Source organism: Python bivittatus, unplaced genomic scaffold, assembly GCF_059951505.1.
Source record: "Python bivittatus isolate LINGU-HERP-01145 unplaced genomic scaffold, Pbiv_v1 ctg000850_np1212, whole genome shotgun sequence".
Lineage (NCBI taxonomy): Eukaryota > Metazoa > Chordata > Lepidosauria > Squamata > Pythonidae > Python > Python bivittatus.
The window spans coordinates 29,506,397-29,527,568 of record NW_028277112.1 but is presented as its reverse complement, the minus strand read 5'-3'; the positions used below and the strand labels follow the sequence as shown (position 1 = coordinate 29,527,568).

The 21,172-nt window shown below is 35.5% G+C and overlaps 1 protein-coding gene across 1 annotated transcript in view; it reads right to left on the bottom strand.

Moving 5' to 3' along the window:
- Positions 1 to 7,059: 7,059 nt before the first annotated feature.
- The window catches only part of SPTLC1 (serine palmitoyltransferase long chain base subunit 1), a 49,263-nt gene continuing 35,150 nt past the window's right edge, over positions 7,060 to 21,172 (bottom strand). The window contains exons 10-15 of the mRNA XM_088129797.1: positions 20,516 to 20,611; positions 18,188 to 18,284; positions 13,932 to 13,986; positions 10,279 to 10,396; positions 9,488 to 9,561; positions 7,060 to 8,500 (exon numbers count right to left, since the gene is read on the bottom strand). Of these exons, the coding sequence (XP_087985923.1) occupies positions 8,407 to 8,500; positions 9,488 to 9,561; positions 10,279 to 10,396; positions 13,932 to 13,986; positions 18,188 to 18,284; positions 20,516 to 20,611 (534 nt within the window). The 3' untranslated portion in view covers positions 7,060 to 8,406. The remainder of the gene's footprint in view (positions 8,501 to 9,487; positions 9,562 to 10,278; positions 10,397 to 13,931; positions 13,987 to 18,187; positions 18,285 to 20,515; positions 20,612 to 21,172) is intronic.

The following is a 21,172-nucleotide window of genomic DNA, read 5'->3' as shown; positions in this document are numbered from 1 at the left end:
GGTCACCTAATGCGAAGAGAGATCTCTTTGGAGAAGACCCTGATGCTGGGAAAGATTGAAGGCAAAAGGAGAAGAGGACGGCAGAGGATGAGATGGTTAGATAGCATCACTGAAGCAATGAGCATGAAACTGAGCAAACTCAGGGAGGCAGTGAAGGACAGGAAGGCCTGGCGCAATATGGTTCATGGGGTCACGAAGAGTCGGACACGACTTAATGACTAAACAAATGCTTAATACATCCAACATTCTTTGTATAAATTCCAAATTTTGGTTTCTAATTTAAAATCACATTAATATCTTTAAACCATATTATTCTTCGCAAAGCCACATTAACAAACTTATGGACATTAAACCAAAATTGGACCATAGTGGAGCAAGCCCATATTATTGTGTCACCTTTATTTTACACTTTCAGCATAATGTAATTGACAGCCAACCCTTTTTAAACATTCTTTGAGATGTCCAAGTAACATGATTTTTTCCTTTGTTAAATTAGCCTTATTTTAAGTTCATAAGAAACATATTTAAAATTCTTTAAGTCCATAATAATAGAGTTATTGCAACTCTTTGTTCCAAAGTTGCTCCAAATAACTAATGTCTACTTTAACAATACTATTTGTTGATTAAAAAGTACTGTAGAGTTAAAATCCAAAACACTTAGTGCTGGAAGTAAATCTGGAATTTTAGATACTACTAAAACTGTGAAAGCAAAAGATACTTTAACTGATTATTTATTTATTTATTTATTTATTTATTTATTATCATATTTATATAGCCACCCATCTCACACAATGTGACTCTGAGCAGCGTACAACAATTAAAAAGAATAAATACATAAAAACAATTACAAATACAAAACTGTAAAAGCACACAAAATAGGAGGGGATAAAATTAATAAGGGAGCCATTGTAAAATCTCCCTGGTCCCCTGGGAGCCCCAGGCCTGATCACATAGCCAGGTCTTGAATATACTGCCATTCCTCAGTTTCTGACAAGTCAAATTCTCTTGCTGAAACTGAAAGGGTTTAAAAATGTGATGGGCAGTAAGCTGATCCAAAATACTAATACCATTATTAGCCCATGAATTCCAAAAGAAAGCTTTACAACAATTTTCAAACTGGGATTGCCATATAGGATATTTTTCTCATGTGAGGACATTATACTTCCTTCCTTCTAACTAGTATGCCTTGCAGCTCTTTAGGTTGTAAAAACAATTGAATGTTGAGTAAAAAAGAAACCATCAATGAGATAAGTCTCTAATTGAACTCAGGGTGGTTCCTGAACCTGATCACTTGGATTCCATCTAATGATAAAGCTGAAGGTCAGGAAAGTTCAAATCCCTATAATCCTATCACAGCCATAGTTTGAATAAAGAAAATCTAGGGAAATATCCTTCCCATTAAAAAAAAAACAACTCAATTATTAAAAATCTGCTTGAAATACCTTACAGGTATTAACATCCCTTTATATCAGTCTTGGAGAAATATTTGTTTCTACAAAATTTATCTTATCCCGTAAACTCACTGGGAATTTTCACCATCTACTTATATTAATATTAATATGAAATAAATAGTTTGATAGATTTACATATTCACAAATGAAGAACTCTTCCCTGGAGTAATTATTTCAGGGTATTTACAATAATTCAAAGTGCTGACTTTCTCAAAACTGTGAGGGAGCACTTAGTTTCTGATATTCTTTACTCACAGGCTGGACCAAGATGAAGGTAATGTCCTGGGGACATGGCAAAAAAGTTGCCATGGTATATTAGTGCCATGGTTAGGTGTAAGTGGGGAAAGGCCCATCAGCTCATATTTCACCATATTGTGAGAATATATATACATACATACACACACACCACATATGTGCACATACACACATGATGTCTGATTTCCATTTCGTGGAGTAATAAAGTATTAAATTCACATGTGCTGAGGGTATACCCACGATATTTGTTTTGTTGTTATATTACATTTTATAAGTCTTCTCAGGATGAAGCTCAATTTGCAGTAGCAGCCAGACATCAGCAAATGCCAACACTCCACAAGTCCTTTTGAAGTAATAAAGTCCAGATGGAGTGAGAAAAAAAGAAGAAATGAAAAATAAAGACAGTCCACCATTCTTCACAGTGACCAGGATCACATTTCAAAAGTGCAGAACAGAAATACATTCAACAAACCTCCACTTCTAATGTAATATTTTCATAAGCATCAATTGCAAATGACAGATTTCACCTTTAAGAATCACACGTTATTTTCCAAATGTTTCCGTTGGTTTAGTTTTCAGTCTTTGAGGTAGTAAAGATGCGGAAGTAATTTACATAAAGACTTTTAGTACCAGCTCATTTCAGCAGAACAGTACAAACATTCTCCCTGGAGTTTCCCTGTTGCAAGAAAATAATTCAAGCACATAATAGTGAACCTGTGGACACACTGACCTTGGGGTATTTTTTTTTGAAGGCAGGTGGTCACACTTAAGACACTTTCAAACAAAGCACTGTTATTTTCTAAGAACACCTTTGGAGCCAAAGGGCCTTGAGGCATTCTTTGAAATAATGCTAGAAGCTGGCACTCTCCTTTCAACTTACCAGCTGCATTTTTTAAATAAACTGATTGATTTTAATACTATTTCAGTCAGATACAATAGGAAGGCCAGGAGGCACCATACAGGGTAACTGGGATACTACATTGTCTACCCCTACACTAGGCAAACCTACATACACACACACTTTACAGTTTAGCATTATGTAGAAATCTGGCCATTATGAGCCCAAAGCCATAATTCATCTTGATTCAGCTTGAATTGATGTTTTGTAATGGGCAGTTCCAATAATTTTGAGGAGCAGGAGGAAGAGTCGCAACCAAGACAATGGTCAGACAAAAAAAAAATTGAGTCCAAGAGAGAAACATAATTTGAGAAAACATCTCAAACTTGTTTTGAGAAAACATCTCACACTTGACCCTTCCTAGTTCCCTTAGGTACATTTGGACTTGCAACCTTTATGTCAGCCTTCGAGGCAGACCAGACAAAGAAATCAAGGTTACTCATGCTGATACTACCTAAGATTACAGTAATAGGATCTTGCAAGTCTGACTGCACCTCCTCCATCCCTCCCTTTGTCTTCAAGAGAACTAGGGAGGATCAAGTCTAAGATGCTTTTTCAAATTACGTTTCTGTCTTGGACTCAAATTTCTTTTATCTGACCATTGTCTTGGTTATGGCTCTTCCTCCTGCTCCTCAAGGTGATTGCTACTGCCCATTGCATGTTTTCCTTGTGCTTTTGCAGTCCTTTCTTGAACAAATTAACACCCACATTTTTAAAAATATCAATAAATCTACACCCATATGCAGCTTGTCTCCCATCTGCTTCAAATGCCAAATATTTTGAAAACAAATGTGAAGCTGTTCTAGAAACTTGATATCATCAGGAATGAAAACTCAAGGGTTCCTACTTGCAGTTGCCATTTGCCAAGACACTGAGGTGGAAAATTGCAAGATTGGTTCCTCTATATCCTGAAGATAATATTGTTTCCAAGATTTAGGTGACTTCTAACCATCTTGCTTTCTGATCTTCAGCCACAGTGCTTAGGCCAGTCCTATTTTGGAAAGGCTGCATAAAATGTTATCATAACAGCACTAAAAGCGTTAGGACTGCTTTCATCTAAAGTCTGTCTAGATAGTAATCCATACAGATTGCTTTCAATATGTTACAAATCTAAATTTTAAATGTTTAAGTAGAAATAAATTTCCCTTCTGCCCATTAATTTAAGAAACCAAATATGCATGAACAATTTGATTTCAGATGTCCAAAAAGTGACATAAGCGAGTATATTCATACAATTTTCAAAACACGTTCTGAGGGGTAATCAGGTTTATGTATACAGTACATAAGTCCTAGGTAAACTTTCTGAGGTGAATACTCCCAGAAAATATTTTGAGGTTCACAGATTCCCCCACCTCATAAGAGAGATTAATTATGTGAATTTGGCTCAAGTTCAAGTACAAAACTGAAGCCATTACACCAAACCACGTTAGTCCCATTAATCATGCTTCCCTCACTGGGTTTTTTTTTTTTCTGATAACCTCTAATGTTTCCCCGTTTAATCCAAGGTATTGGCACTAAAGTTTGTTAGCCCGTGCCTCAAAAATGAGCTCTGGGATAGTGGGGAGATACTGTAAATCTTCACAGAATACCATATGACATTTTTCAAGATAAACACAGCAATTATGATGCGCTTTACAAAACAAGAAGAAAATGAAAAATATAATTAAACTCCTTTAGTCATAAACCAAATTGTTCAAAAAGTGAGTCATTTAAAATCCTTTTAGCTTGTGCAATACTTCTAGCTAAGGGGAAGGCAATCTGATGCTTTCTGGGTGTTATGGAGCAACTCCCTAGATTCCTTCATCATTGGTCATGTTCCTTGGATCTATTGGAAATTATTATATATTCTAAGTATACTCTAACTTTCTGGTGGCTTACATGTGGGTATTCCTTATTTTATCCTCAGAACAATAACTATGCAGGGTACCCTGAGTTCAGACATAAATCCAGTTTAGGTAATAAATTCCCTGTAGAATTTAGCATGTGGAAATTGTTCATAGGTATACGTGAACCATTCCATGTGAGTTAAAATCCTGAGACTGAAGGGTTTCCGCTCACATCAAGATGTTAGCATGTATGTGAGGGTTCTTCTCTGCATACAGTAACATTATACCTGTGGATGTCTGGCTGTTTATTAATACCATAGTGGAACTTCAAGGGGGAAAGGCTGTTCTCTACTTTTTTGCATGTTGAATTCCTCAAAGGAAAGCATTGCCTGTATAGAACTACAGTGACTGCCCTAAAGTCACCCTATGAACTCTGAGGTTGAAGGGGACTTCTGTGAGTCTTCCTGACCCACGTTCTGCACTTTAAACATTCTGCTTCCTCCTTCAACCTCCAAAGGTCTGGGAACATCAGGTGGTTAGTCCTGCCTTGGCTAGAATTTCCTATTCTCATTTCTTCATTTGATCATATGATAATTAACTGGACATTTAATATTTCATCTACCAGAAAGCAGATGTTCAAATCAAATTATTCTAATTAAAACAAATCTTCTTGGGAGCTTAAAGAGCCATTTTGCATGTGGCCACCAGAAATTCTATAGTTAGAACAATATCTTCCTTCAGAGGGCTTGCCATACTCTTTTATTCAGAATAATGCTTCAGTATCTCTAGATATATAGCTGAAGCACATTGGCCTTAAGGTGGATTATTATTACAGGAATAGAGAAATGTTTTTTTTTCTTTATATTCTCCATGAATATAAAGATTTTGCTTTGCCTCTTTGACTTTTTCATTTGCAGATTAACAGATGTCAATAGGTCATTCTCACAATCTTGAGGGTTCTCCAGGATGCATTTTAATATCCAGTGTTTTAATCTGTAATTCTGAGAAAAAGTGAGGAAAAAACAAGATTTAAAAAAAAATTAAGAAAATTAAAATGCATATAATCCAAGCAACAGAATCTTTAGATCAGCCTTCCTTTGTTTAGTCTATAAATTCTTTGGGACTATAACTCTAAGAATTCCTGTTAATGATTGGCTAGGAATTCTGGGAGTTACACTTCCTATACATTTTGAAGTTACAAATGAAGGTTGAGGAAGATTCTAGTAGATCCCAAAGTATATTTTTCTTCTTAGAAATTGCTGAGATTATGTTGACTTGTGTTGCTAGGCAGAATCTCAACAAGGAAGTTGTGTGGAAAATACAATGCTTTTGGTCCATTTGGAAGGAGAAGGGCAGAACAGCTTTTGAAGGATTGGACTAAAAGTTTGTGTTCTGTCAGCACAACGCAAATTTCTTCACCCCTGAAATAATGCAAACTGATTGAAAAGAATAGTGCTATAGTCACATGGATTATAACCTTATTTTATCTTATTCCTCAAATTTATTTGGGTCTAATAGATTCTGTCCTCTTTTGGAGAGAGAGGTAGGGAATAAACCAAAATTAAGATTCCTTTTGCCACTTCCACTACCACATATTCAGTCACAGTCTTCCATTAATATAGGTTATGCAGCTATCCTTGTGACTCAGGATTGGCAAATTCTGCATTTCAGGGCTTTAAGCAGAAAGACTGCAAACACCTCTTTTCTTAGCACTGGGATGTTTTATTCTTATTAGCTTTGGAAGAGACATTTTCTTTATAATTTTAAGTATTTCAATAATCCTTTCCCCTCAGGTTTTCCATTCTGTCACATAAAACATTAGTTTCTATTATTAAATCCCTTCATCACCCCACCCAGAAGATTAATGGAATTCATAAATCTAAGTACTATTGGTGCAAAATGTTGTGTGATTTCCCTGAACTGGATTGATACAGATGTAAGTTTTTTTTTCTTCTGTCACAATTCTGTCATGCTATTAGAGCTGGTTCTAATTGCAGTCTTAAATTATGTTCCAATACTATTCTATAACTTTCACCTCTAAACAATTGTTAAACTGCAAATATTTCAAGACAACATATACAGATGGTATAGTCCTGGAGTACTGGTTTAGAGATACTAGAAACACTAGATCAGGTGCTGCACATTCAGGTATGATACATAAAAAATTAATTCTGCCCAGTTTCTATATTCCTAAATAATGTCTAGAGATTCAAATTTTGTCCATTTTGGTGTATTCAATTTATATATCTGCCTTCAGATTTGGAAAATTTGGTCAAATCTGAAGAACCCTCTGTACTGTAATTATTTATCTTTACAACTTAATTATCTTACTGAAGATAAAATAATAGAATTTAGAATAAATTTAGAATAGAATCTGATAGCTACCTGCTGGGTTGGGGATGAGGCAATTTGGAGGAATAGCACTGACAATATCATCCAATTATGTAACAGACTTTAAACTAACTATTGATTTCAAATAACTGTCAAAAGAAATTTAAATTTGTGATAGGAGGTGCTCCAAATCAGTCCAAACCAGATTGCTATTTTTTGAATCAGAAACAACTCTTGCAACTGATGCACACAATTGAGTACAACATAACAAACCAAGAATTCAGAAATAACTCAAATACTGGATCAAATATATGTTTTTATTAAAAAAATATGTCCAAATATAGCACTGGAATCCATTTAGCAGCAACCAAAGAAGGCACAAGGGTAAAGAATCCAACCTGGACATATTGGAAAATCTTAAACATAGTCTTAATCATGACTTTGGAACCCTACTTATGGCAATTCACACTACATGTAATACAACATCTCAGCTATCTTGAAGGCTACAAGAATGTTTGCATATTGTATCTTCTGCAGTATAACTGACTGTTGCTTTAATCTCCTGCAAATGTATACCAAAGATTTTAATTGTGATCTCAAACAAGTAGGTTCTAGGTATAACGTTTGGAAATACTTTATTACAGGTGATATGTACTCCATGCAATGACATGTACAAATTTTTAATTTGTTAAAAATTTTAGCAGTATTGATGAGTAAGCATATATAACATAGATATCATTACTAAACTAATTTATCCAGTGATTAAAGCACCTACCAAATTACTGTTATATTCTCTTTGTGCCCAATCTCTATTCTTGCTGTCAAATACTGGCTCTCAAACTGTATTTAATGAAGACATCAACCCTGTGTAAAACTCTTTTAATATACAAAGCACTGGACGCTCGACCTGAAGTGTAAATAGGTAACTTTATGTCCATATTATGGCTCTAAATGACCGCAGTATTGGTGATTGGGGCACTGGTGTAAAAGCTAAGTATTTAGTGAATAAAGGGAAATGGCAACTCATAATGGTACTGGAATGAAATGAGATATGTGATTTAAATTCAACAAGATTTTTAAAAAGCTGATGTTTTCTAGAATTTCAAAGGTGGAATGATCTGAACAAAAATTCATATACCAGGGTAATAAAAGCTCCTTAAGTACTTAATTCTAAACTAGGATCCCATAATATCATTTTAAGTATCCATTTTGACAACAGGAACCTTCTGAAAAATGTTCAAAACAGTATATTTTATTGAGAGTGATTAAACTAATATTTCATAATCCTTTCATGTTCTTTAACATTATATTTCAAAAAAAGTTTGTTATGCATTTAGAAAACTAGGGAAAGAAAGAAGATTTTTAGGAACAGAGATGACATTTTGCTCATGTGAAATATCAGTGTAACAATGATCCCCAATTTAAACTATCTAAAAATAGAGCTAAATTTTACACATACAGTGTATGTTCAGTATTCCAGTATTTGTATATCTGTTTTTGTGTGTGAAATGACCCAATAAAGTCAAGCTTTCAGTTCCATCAGATGATAGTCTGAATAACTTAAATCTTTGAAGTGCAAGTCATCACACTGTAGGAAAAACAGTATCCTAGTGTTGTGTGAGACAGAAATCCAAGCGATCCAGCCTCAGTTTAGTACAGATTCTGCAGCTTCTCTGATAAGGGAGGCAGCTTTGTCCAGTTCCTGTTCTGTTTGTTCTACAGTCACTACAACTCGTATGCTGGAAGGGAGAAAAACAGATCAATCGACATCTCTTTGCTGTGTAGCAAAACAATTGCCTTACAATATCTAGAGGTTAATACAGGTAGACCTGTACCTACTGAATGAAGTTAAAACCTGTAATTAGATTTATTGTATCAACGGTGATGGCTACTGATTTCTTTCACAATGCAATCGATAGTGTAGTTATCTTCCAAGCCCTAAAGGTTATTTGAGATATTATATTTGTCTCTACCCTCAAACACATGCAAAACTGCATGTCTTTTAAAATTAATCCATAGAATATCGTAATTCTACCAAGATCTTCTAAGGCATGGATTGGCAGTAAGTAAGCGAGCCTAGTCTAAGAATGTAGATTGCCTTCTCTATTGAGGTTTTATTTGCAGTTTAAGACTTCTCCAATAACTTGTGATTTTGTACTGTTATATATTGGTTGGCTTTCTTTTATTTGCACCCTTTGTGGTTATCTTACTTATAAATATAATAATAAAGATTACTGTCAGTGTAATTCTGACTGTTTTCTGGACTTCCTTAGTTGCTTTGCCTGCTTCTGTTGAGAGAAAGGTAGATTTAAAAAATGGATAAATAAAAATACTATAAACAAGACAGTCAATCTGAGAAGAAGGATTGTTACTCCAAACAGATGATATTGGGAACAACTGGCCAATGGACTGACTCAATATCAACCACAGCTTAACATGTTTTGTGATTCCATCAGGTTGAGGGAGCTTCATGTAAAAGTTATTTGTTTCTTATTGCTTTCTGCTTTCTTGTGCCCAGATCATCCTCAAGTTTGTGCTCCAGATTAATTTCCATTGCTCAATCAGTGAATAAAAAAGAATCATATAATTTTCTTAATCTCTGCTTAATGACAATCTAGAAACACAGTTGAAATATTTAAATTAAATATTTAAAATCTAGAGGTTCCAACACTACCATGCAACTGGACCCAAGCAATTTTGTTTTAGTAGAATAAACTAGTACTAACCTGGGTGGAAGGAGATATTTCTCCTCTTTTTCCAAATAGCGAGCCTGAGTTAAAGCAATTCCTCTGTTCATACACTGGAAAAAAGGCATGGAAACAGTTACACAGCTAAGTATATGAGCTGCTCATTGACGTTTTGATTATTAAACACTGTTAATATACAGTAGGAATTTTTTTGGTCCTAGTTTTTATCCTAGTTTCTGCTATTGCTATCTTCTCTTTAGGTTTCCTCACAACCGCCCCACCCCTTGCCATAAAGCACCTCTCTTCTATTAGTTCTCACTACTATTCCTTTTTTCCAGTTAGTAAAAACTACCTTCCCATTTGTGCATAGCATGGTGTCTACTTCTAGCCATTATGATTTAGTTTATGGATTAGCATAATGCATAAAGCCACATACTGTGGCTCATTCCACAAAACTATGGATTCATGTGATATATGAACTCAACCAAAATTTTAACATACAGAAGACTTAACTTGCTGACTCCCACCTCACTTCTCCTGTACTGCACCCTTGAAGTATGCAGAACCTTTTGCTACCATTAACAACACTGGTTTCATACTGCAGTTCAATTCATAATAAACTATGGTTAATGTAAAATGAAGTTTATTGAAACAAGCCAACTTCAGACTGTGATGAACTTGGTCTGCCATCCTCTCTTTGCAGCCATACCAGCAGATACCAAGGACAGATGCAACTTAATTCAAGACTTATGACAAAGCAATAAACTATTAAGCCATGCTTCTTAACAAGTCCACTTTGAAAGATTCAACATTTTAAAAAGGAATCTTACATAATCTACAATTTCTTTCAGTAGCCTCATGTCACTTTCTCGAGATCCAGTACTTTCTTCTAACTGGAGATGTAATGCTGGGGAAAATGACTGTCCCACCACTCGTAGACCAGGAATTCTAAAAAAACAAACCACATTAAACCAAATACAGGGTTAGGAATGCAACTAAATAAAACTTACTGCGAAATCATTAATAATTTTGTTATAACAGTGAACTGAATATAACACACTGCTTGGTTTTGCGCAAGGCTGCAAAGCAGGAATTATATAATCAAGTCCACACTTCACCTCAAGGCAGATGGCCTGATCACTAAGATCATTTTCCACAATCTTCCATAAGACTGAGAGTAGGTGCAAACAGCATGCAGTAAAGGTTGTGAGTATTAGCTACAGACAGCCATGAATGGTCCTTCTATCTATCCCGCCTGATCTACTTTTCTGTTCCTGTTCAGGTTAGCTATCAGCATTATCAGTATTTTTCTACATGTACTTGTTAAGCAACAAAAGAAAAACATTCCTAGATTAGATGAATGGTAATTTTCCTATGACATCATTTAGTTCCAGGTACTCTAAAGAGCATACAATGCTACTTCTGGAAATGCTCCATGAAGCTATAGCATGACTAGGCATTGTTCCTGCAGTTATTTCTTCTCCCACTGCTGTACAAGCTATTGCTCTAGCTTATGACTCACAATTTGGAAGACTTGACCACAGTGGGCCACTTAGAGTTGTATGTGCCAAAAATATACTTCTAATCTAGGATGGTTGGAAAAAAAGGTATTTCCTAACCTGTACTTTTACTTCTACCAGTTATTCACAAAAGCATTAACAACCCAGAACTGCTAATCTAATTGACTGAAAGTGAGTAAATGAAATTGAAATTGACAATTTAGAACAAATGGACAATGTCCTAAATAGATTATATAAAGTCAATGCAAAGATGTGCATGGAGAGACTTACAAACATTATTTTAGAAAGAAGCAGGGATTACCTGAAAAAAATCTTAATTTCCAAAAGATAGCAGATTAAAAATGCTATGAATGTATATTTATTGTGATTTTGCAATTTAAGTCATTTGTTATGAAAGCTATTTAAAATAGAAAGCCATTAACAAGAGAGAAACAGCAGCTATGTTTAGATCACAATGTAAGTATGTCAGTATTATCTGAAATCCTATCAGCAATTTAGAGCCTAAAATATAGTTAATTATTCAGATTTTTATACAAGATAAATTTCCTGATTACATACATGTTACAGTGTCTAACACAGAAGCATAACTATTTAAAGAAGAATAATTCAATAGCAGCATAGAATCCAAGAAGCTCATAATAAATATGCAAACAATCGAGAGCAATTTGAAATAATGTGGGAAGTTATAATCCCAATGGAGTGCTGTTGGTAATTATCACAATTACACACATTGCAAATTGCCACTTGGTTCAGTAGATATGATTTTTTTTTAATAATGAGAAAACAACATGTCTAGAACTAGAATAATGTGAATGTTTAAATTACTAACAAGCAAAACAGTATTGTATCATGGGTCACTGTTACCAGTAAGCAGCAAGATGAAAATTAAGAAATTAATATACTATTCTTGGAAGCAATACTTTCATGCTTACTGTTGAATTCCTTCAGACATTTCTAACAAAACAGACTGTTAAAATATTTCAGAAATGAAAATAATGGGTGTAAAAGGAACAGCTGAGGCAATGTGAGAAGACACCTTTGAACCTCAGACAAATCAAAGCTTTGAAATTTTCAGGTTTTGGCCAAACAACACTCTGTAATAAACATAGTCTGAATTTCTAGAGGCTGCTATACAAACCTCAAGTTGATTTCTATGTTACTTTCGTCAGTTACTTAAAATAAACTGTCATCTGACTCAAGTATACATCTCGTCAGAAAAGAATAAGCAAAGCAAAGAGACAGACACAGGCCCTTTCAGACAAAAGGTCAGGCAATTAGAAGTTGTGTGGGAGAACAGCAGTTAGCTTTTATAAGCAAACTGATCATATTCTAAAGCAGCAGTTCTCAAAGTGTGGTCTGGGGACCGCCGGGGATCCCTGGGACACTTTCAGGGGCTCCAAGAAGTCAAATAAATACATATTTTAACATTTCTGTTTTAATTTCTAACACAGTACATAATGATAGATATAATCCACATAAACCAAAGCTCTTTGGGGTCTTCAATTATTTTTAAGAATAAAGAATTATTTTTAAGAAAGGGTCCTGAGGCCAAAACGTTTGAGAACCGCTGTACTAAAGGAACACAGCAGAAATCCACACAATTTGTACCCAATGAAAATGTAAGCTAGAAAAGATGTAGCAATGGTTCATACTCAAATTGTTCTGTGCATGGTACAGGTAGTTTTGGGTGGTTAATGCTCAAGCATACATATTTAGCCTGGACATGAAATAATGCAGGAGTCTTTTGTTTTGGATATAAACTGCAACACACTAATTTCAGTGTTTGGGGGAAGGTAAAAGTAAGAAAAGCCAAGGACATTGGTAGTTGAGAAAGGGAAGGATAGCAAGAAAGTAAAAGCCATTGGGAAGTTCAAGGTGCAGGTAGGATGATGGGATATGCCAGGCTGGAACATCAGCAACAGTGGCTGAGAAGAGACAGGGAAGGGGAAGGGAGGATGAAAGGGATGTTTGGGAAGATGAAGGAATGGATGAGCTAGTGGGATATGTTATGTTGGAAGTTGCTAGGGGGAGAGAGGGCTCCACTATTCCATAAAAATCATGACAACATCCCTGCAGGTATTGTTTTGGGCAAAATTTGGAGCAAAAAAATATTCCACGTTTTGTTCCTGCTGAACCATGGCTGATCCAGAATAGTTCAGCAGAACATCTGGAATGTGATATTTTGGTTTCAGGTTTGAAACAAAACATTTTCCATTTTATGTCCAGCCCCAGGTTAGAGCTTTAAAGGAGAAACCAAGGACAGATTGGTGGATAAGAACTGCAAACACCCTAATCAAGACTCAGAGGACTGTAACATGACATATCTTGCTTAAAAAATACTGGGGTACACAGACATGATTTTCTCACAAGAGGTTAAAATAACTGCACTTTAGGTCTTGTCAACAGTCTCTGCATTAGTGCATGTGCTAAACCTCCATAATTCAAATGGGATATTTTTCAAGAAGATAGTGAAGGTGATTAGTAATAAGCAACTTGTTTTTTTAAAGTAATTATACCTTAATTATGTCCCAACTTTCATTTAAAAACAGACTGCATTTCTGTTATTAATGTTGTATTTTCTGATAATGCAATTTCCAAGGGAAAACTAGCTGTGGTTACCTAAAAACGACTTTGTATATAACATGTTTATCTGCATCACAGTTTCAAGCATTGTGATCACTTTAATACATGCCTATCACTGAAATATCTGGAAGAATTATTTTTAACACAAGACAAATTTTGACTATGTGGCCTATACTGTACCACAACAAATTATTTTCAACTTAAAAATATTGCTTTTTAACTATACCATTCTAGGATATAGCTGTAGTAAATGCAGAAGTTCTTACTAAAGTAGCTTAAATATAGAGCTTAAAACTATGAATGTGTCCACTACTGTTAATCCTTTAAAAGTCATTTTCTAAAAGTCAAGTTTTAAATAAGGTGACAAAGAATTTACTTACCCTTGTAAAACTTTGTATATGTGCTTACATTTTTGTTGTAAAACCTGAAAAATGCCTAAACAAAAAATAAACAAAAAATCCTTGAATATCAGCTTAATTATTTAAACATGATATACCAGTTTAAATAGCTATTCAAGACTAGACTGCTACTTGTTCCTTCTTCCAATCTTCCACTTTCAGAAGTCATAAGAGAAAAGATACAAATACATTAACACTCTAGATTCTTGATCCCAGAAACATGTGGGTCCCAGATATTATTCCAGGCTTGGAAGAACAGATAACAGGTATTCTAGAATAGAACTGGATATGGCAACATGGCAAGAGTTGGACATTTTGTTCTCAAACTAAATGACTAACAAATAAGAGTTTGTCCTTGTTTCCATTAAGAGCTTCTGAACTGCTCTGTAACAAAAAGCTTGCAGGAAATGCCACAAACATGTCAAGTATGCAGCATCACACTGATGTATAAGAAGACTCTCTTAACTTCATTTTCATGAAAAGAAGCATGGAGAATGGTGATTTTAGAATCTGGGACTCTAGAAAAGAGGTGCAGCTTCCAGGTTATACTGTTTAATATAACCAAAGAGAAAAGTATTAAAACACCACTGAAAAGCAATCCTATTAACACATTTATACTTGAGTTTAAATGTAAATAAAATAAATCAAATTTAGTTTTGTCCTATCCAAGCCAACTATTTTGGGGAGAATGACTCCCAGCTTAAGGCTTAAAGACCAAATATGGCCCTGAGTCTAGAAATGCTGTGTTCTTGCTCTAGAGCAGTGTTTCTCAACCTTGGCAGCTGGAAGAGGTATGGACTTCAACTTCCCAGCTGGCTGGGGAGTTGAAGTCCATACGTCTTCCAGTTGCCAAGGTTGAGAAACACTGCTCAAGAATCAAGCACCTTTTCCTTCTAATGCACTGAGTCACTTGCAGAAAGGAAGCGGGTTGTAGCTTCATAGGAAAAATGGCTCTCTCTATGAACATTTTAACTGCTCATCTTCTATTCCTCTCTCATTTCTCTAATATTCACTTAATGACAGGTACAACTGCACACACAATTTGGTATGATGACATCCTAAGAGTTTTTAATGTCATTAATTTTATTTACAATTTTCCAACCTTTTATAACAAATCCTAATGCTGAATTTGTCTTTTGTGGACCACAAAAGCAGAGTGGTTTTGTCACTATGGCTCCAAGATTGTTCCTATCCAATTTCTTTTCAAATGATGTCTTTCTTTAATAAACCTGAAAGCTCATGACCGCAACAGAAGAGATATAAAAATGCTGATGGCAATGAATACTCTATTGTATTAAAGCTCTTCTATCCACTGTAGGGCTGAGACTATATTTGGGGCTGGCAATCTTTTACATCTGATGGCCACACTTTTTACATCATCATTTTGGCACACAAGGAGCACTCAGGGAGTGTTGATGATGATATAATGACATCAGGGTAGGATTGGTGTTTTTTTTTTATAGGCATAGGACTTCAACACCAAAATGGAGACAGGATGGTAAATCCTTAAAGGGCAGAGAGGATTGTCCAGGTATGAGGAATTAAGAGAAAAATAAGTCAGTCAGACCCATCAGCCTGTGAAGGGTGCTATCTGCCAAGAGGAAGAACTGAAGATGCAACAGAACAACAACATCCAAGATATGTCAAATCCAGTGAAAATTATCTCTTCCTGGTGATACATTTGGAGACAAGTGCTATTGTAAAGAACAACTATCACCTTGTGATCAAACTTTAAACATTGAAGAAAGAAATCCAATACTCTGGGTATGTGGTGCAGGTGTTATTCTCATCCATCCTTTCAGCCCATGGAAGAGGACTAAAAATGGAATGAAGAATACTACAGATCAATAATAAGCTACATAAGTGAGGTTAATAGGAGGGATTTGATTTCTGGAATCATGGCTTGAGTTACCTAGATGATAAACTGCTGAAATGAGAAGGGGTTGTACTTAACAAAGACAGGTACAATGTGTTTGGCCAAAATATGGGGAAGTACACTAAAGGGCTTCAAACTGAACTTCATGGGAGGCAGAAACAAAAATCCTCTCATAAGTATCTCAGATAAATACTTATACATATAATAAATTACTTTATTATAAAATATTTATTATATATTATGTAATGATTCTATAATAAATTAATTTAAAATAAATGGGAATGTTGCTGAAATGGAGCCTCTTAAAGAAAGGGTGAAAGAAAAATCAGAAAGAACACTGCCTCATAAAGAACACTGCCTATACACTAATGCTCAGAGTACCAAAGTAAACAAGATGAGTTTGAGTTCTTTGTATAACAGGGAAAATATGATGACTCCCACAACTGGAATATAGGAAGTAAAGGTACCATTTGTTTGAAAGGAACAGAAGCAACAGAAGAGAGGAAAGGTTGCACAGTACATTAAACATATCCATTCCTGCTCAGATATCTAAATCAATGAACATGCCAATGTTATAAGTTAAAATAAATACAGGAACAAATTAAGCAATACTATTATTGACCTCCCTACCAAAGAGGAGCTGTGGATGATGCTTTCCAAAAGCAAACTTTCTAAGAGATATGAATTTGTAGTAATGGGGGTTTTAATTGCCCTGACATTAACGAGAGAGAAATTTTGCCAAGCGCAATCCTTCCCAGAAATTCCTGACTTGTCTTGCTGACAACATTCTTCCTCAAAGGTCTAGGAAGGCAGAAAAGGATCAACTATCCTTGATTTTATACCAATCAAGAGAGAATGTTTAGTGGAGAAAATGGAAGTAGCAGAAACACTGGAGGAAAATAACCACATAATCTTCATGATTTTAAAGGGAAATAAAACTGCTTATACTTTGAATGTTCAAAAAAGTGGATGTTAGTAAGTTCAGAGCAATGTCAAGTAGGTCCCTGTGACAGGAGGAAAACTCTTCCAGCTAATGAGAAAAATAGCTTAAGGTAGGTGAGAAGTCCTAAAGGAGATACTAAAAAACACAACTGTAAACAAATTCAGTAAGGAAGAAAAATGCAGGATAGCAAAAGAAGCTACACAAAAAGCTTAAGGAAGATCTGAAAAGAAAAAGGACATATGTAAGAAATGAAAAGAGGGCCAGAAAGCCTTCAAAAAGGATGACTACAAATAGGTAACCTAGATTTGTGGAGATGGCATCAGGAAAGTCAAAGGTGAGAATGAGCCAGAGATAGTGAAGGGTATTAAGAATAATGAAAAAAGGATTTAGATATTTTCAAAATAAAAGGATAGGAAAAGTATACCAACTGGCCAATAAAGGCAAAAATGAAGAAAAAGCAGACCTACTTAATCTTCTGTAATCAAGTAAGTGTGTATGCCACCAGGAAATTGTGAAGGGCAGGCTGAAGGGGCAGGACTGAAGCTAGAAATTAATAAAAAACGTGGTCAGGGAATATGTCTTTACTTTGAATTTGTTTAAATCTCCAGAATCAGATTACACCCCAAAATTTTGGTGTAACTAGTCTGGATAAATCCGTGTGTAATACCTACAGAGAATCCCTGAGAACTAATGAAGTGCTAGATGAATGAAGAAAAACAAATGCTGTTCCTATCACCAAAAAGGAGAAAAAGTGCAATTTTAGGGTACATCAACTAAAATATAATTTCTAAATTATAAGAATCGTCATCATCCACTCTGCTTTGGTGTGATCCCCCTTTGACTATTGTGAACAGGGTTGAGTACCACATTTTAAGAAGGATTCAGAGAAAATGGACCAGATTCAAAGGAAGGGCAGTGAGGATGTTCAGGGAACTAGAAATTAATCCCTGTGAAGAAAGATAAAGAAGCTGAGCATGTTTAGCCTTGCTAAATGACTGAGTGGGGAATATGACAGCATTTTTCAAAGAATATCACTGTTCTCTCTTCTTCTATGGTACAGTGCATGAAATGAAACTTTTTAAACATTTCTTACAGTCACTCAAACTACTAGAAAGCCTTTCCTGATGCGCATGCATCATCTGCAAACTTTGCTACCACATTATGCCTCTCTCTCTGCAGTTAAGATAGGCATAAGTTTATAATATATCTATATATCTAACATAGATATCATTCTGAAAACTCTCAGTTCAAATTAAATATGAACTGCAATCCCATGTTACCTTACAGGCAACTGTGACTGACATAATCAGAACTACCCAGTAAGTTCATGCCAGAATATGAATCCATATCTCTCAAAGCTCAAGTACTTTTCAAAACATAACTTGATTCTCTAAAATTATTAAGTTCTTGAAAAATTACCTGGATTTTCTTCCATGATATTGAGAGCTTCAATGGCAGCAGCAGCTAGGAGAGGAGGCAGAGAGGCTGAAAAGCAATAGCCTTGCCCAGACAACCTCTGAGAAGAAAAATAATAATATTAAAGGAGTAAAGCTCCAAGTATTATTTATATAGAGAACCTACTGGTAAATATAGTATTGTGATGGAATGGTTTGGTGAAGGCCGCACTCAGGGAGATAAGCATTTCCTTAGCCCCCAGCACGAGAGTGGGAAGGTTAAGAGGATAAGACTGGCACCACCTTAAGGAATTCGCAGTGTTTGCTTGCTGGCTTGAGAAGTTTAGATTCAGTCTGGCAGGATTCTGTTTTGTGGGTGAAAGCTAATAAAAGCTATTGAACTAGACCTGTGCTGTCTCGTGGAGTTCTTTGGGCTGAATCTGACAAATAAGTATATAGCTTTTCCTAAAAGAACAACTATTTATTTAATTGAAAGGAAGAGAAACCTGAATTTAAGAATATTTTATCAAAAAAGACAGAGATGAGTTCCTATTTATGTATTTTATCTAATTTGAGCCTTGCTAACTTAAGTGATATATAAATCATAATAATAAACAAATATGTCTGCATTAACTCTTAATAAATCTAACTTTACTTTTCTATTTCAAAAGTATTTGAGAAAAAAAAAATTCTCTCTGTAAATACAACAGTTACTCTATAGCTGTGTCTATGTTCTTACTGGCAACATCTACATGTAAAGTACAAGGATTGATTAATTCAAAACTGCATCTTTATCCATACTGGCAAAAGGTACATGCATAACATCACTGACATGATGGATCAGTGTCAAACCTGCCAAAAAATATCAAATATGCAATATTTAAAAATTCTTTGGAGTTAGAATCACCTTATACACAAACAACCTAAGTCTCCTTCTCATTGCAAAGGGAATATTACTAGCCTAATGTCTATGATAATTACGATCATTAGACCACAAAAGGAACAATTGGCTGCTATTCTTACATCTTTCTAGTTATATCTTCTCCCCACCCCTCACCTCTCAGCTACACCATGTCAAGGCAGTTCATTCTTGATGAGGAAGGTGCATCAATTCTCCTGTACTTCTCCTATACAATAAAGCTACTTCCCAGCATCTGATACTGATACACGATTCCCCCAAAGTCCAATGGCTGCCAACAACTGACATGGAGAACAAACAATTTGTATTAAGTATGTATAAGACTGAGAGGATGTGTATTTCTGTTCATCCTAATACTTCTGATTGGAATAGGCCTGCCCAATAAGGTCTCAGGAGAAACAGCTATTTGTTTCTCATTTTTATGAAGTAAAGGGATTCAATGTATTGTCGAAGGCTTTCACAGCCGGAATACGATGGCTGGTGTGGGTCTTCCAGGCTGTGTGGACGTGTTCTGGAAGTTTTGTTTCCCAACGTTTCACCAGCATCTGTGACCGGCATCTTCAGAGAGCAGGAGCACAGACAGGAGCAGTTCTCTCTGTGCCCAGGATGATGTGACCCATTTGTGGGTATTTAAAGAGATCTGAAGGGGGGGGGATTGGGGGTGTGTGGTGGGGGAGTTTGGGGGGTGGTGGGGGGTTTGGGTTATCGAGTGGCTTCTTGTTTTGGTGTCAGAATGTGTGTGTATCTTCCTGGGGATTAGGCAGGGTTTTTTCTTCTATTGAGATGTTAATGAGTGGCTGCTGGGGGTGATTAGTATGTTCATTGTGTGAACTGTTCACACGTCCTGGTCACATCATCCTGGGCACAGAGAGAACTGCTCCTGTCTGTGCTCCTGCTCTCTGAAGATGCCGGTCACAGATGCTGGCAGATGCTGGCAAAACGTTAGGAAACAAAACTTCCAGAACACGGCCACACAGCCCGGAAGACCCACACCAGCCATAAAGGGATTCAAGTTAAATGAGGCTGCTTTTCAATGGAGGCACCTGGAGTAGCCTTCCAGCAGACTGGCCACCTCCCTGATTTAATTCATGAAAGTGTTAAAAACAGCTGTTTTGTGGACTACTTACAATGCAGAATCCACCAACAATGTATATATGTGGCTCAACAATGACAATATATGTTTTCTGGTTACTCATGTCTGATTGTTCTTATGGGTTTTTAATTAATTATACATGTTTTTAAGACTTCATGGCTTAGTTATTTTTTATATATCTTGTGAACCACCAAGGGTCTTATTTGATTGCAGTGGGATATAATTGTAACAATCAATCAATAAATAAGCATACAAATAAAACCTGTGTTGGATACAGTGCTCCACAAAAAGTTAACTCTGTAACATACATCATAGTTTGCCTTTCAAGGTCTTTCACATACCTGGTGGTCGATAACAAAGCTTCGTCCACAGCAAAATCCTCCAATAGAAGCCAGAGAATTTTCCATATTTGCGCTTATAAGATCAATATCATCAATCTAACACAAGAAATGCCAATTGCTTAATGTTAAAAAGTAAAAACTTAGTTACAGTCATATAGCTGTAAGTATGTATGCTGTAACTTTCCAAAGAGTTTAGTTATCTACAGCTAAATAATAATAAAAAATCCTTAATGAATGACAGTAAGTTACAAGAAAAAAGAAATGCAATTTACATTTCTGCTACCACATATCCTTTTGAAGTTTCTTATTTCACCCATCAAGATCTAAAAGAGCCAAGTGTATTTGAGACTGTTCTAACCTCAGCCCATTTTCATCTCTCCTTTTAAAAAGATTATATATAGAAAAAGCAAATACAAAGAACTAAAACACAATCATTAGTACAAAATGGGAAAAAACACACATGTTCAGTGCTTTTATTCTGTTCCAAAACTGCGCTATACTTGTTTTAGACACTGTTTAAATACAATTTATATTGTAAACTAAGGTTCCATAATTTCAATTAAACAGCATAAAATAACAGGATTTTCTGGCAACTTGTGGAGTACCATTTCTTGATTATTACACAGCACATTATTCCAGAATAATTTAAGGTCATCT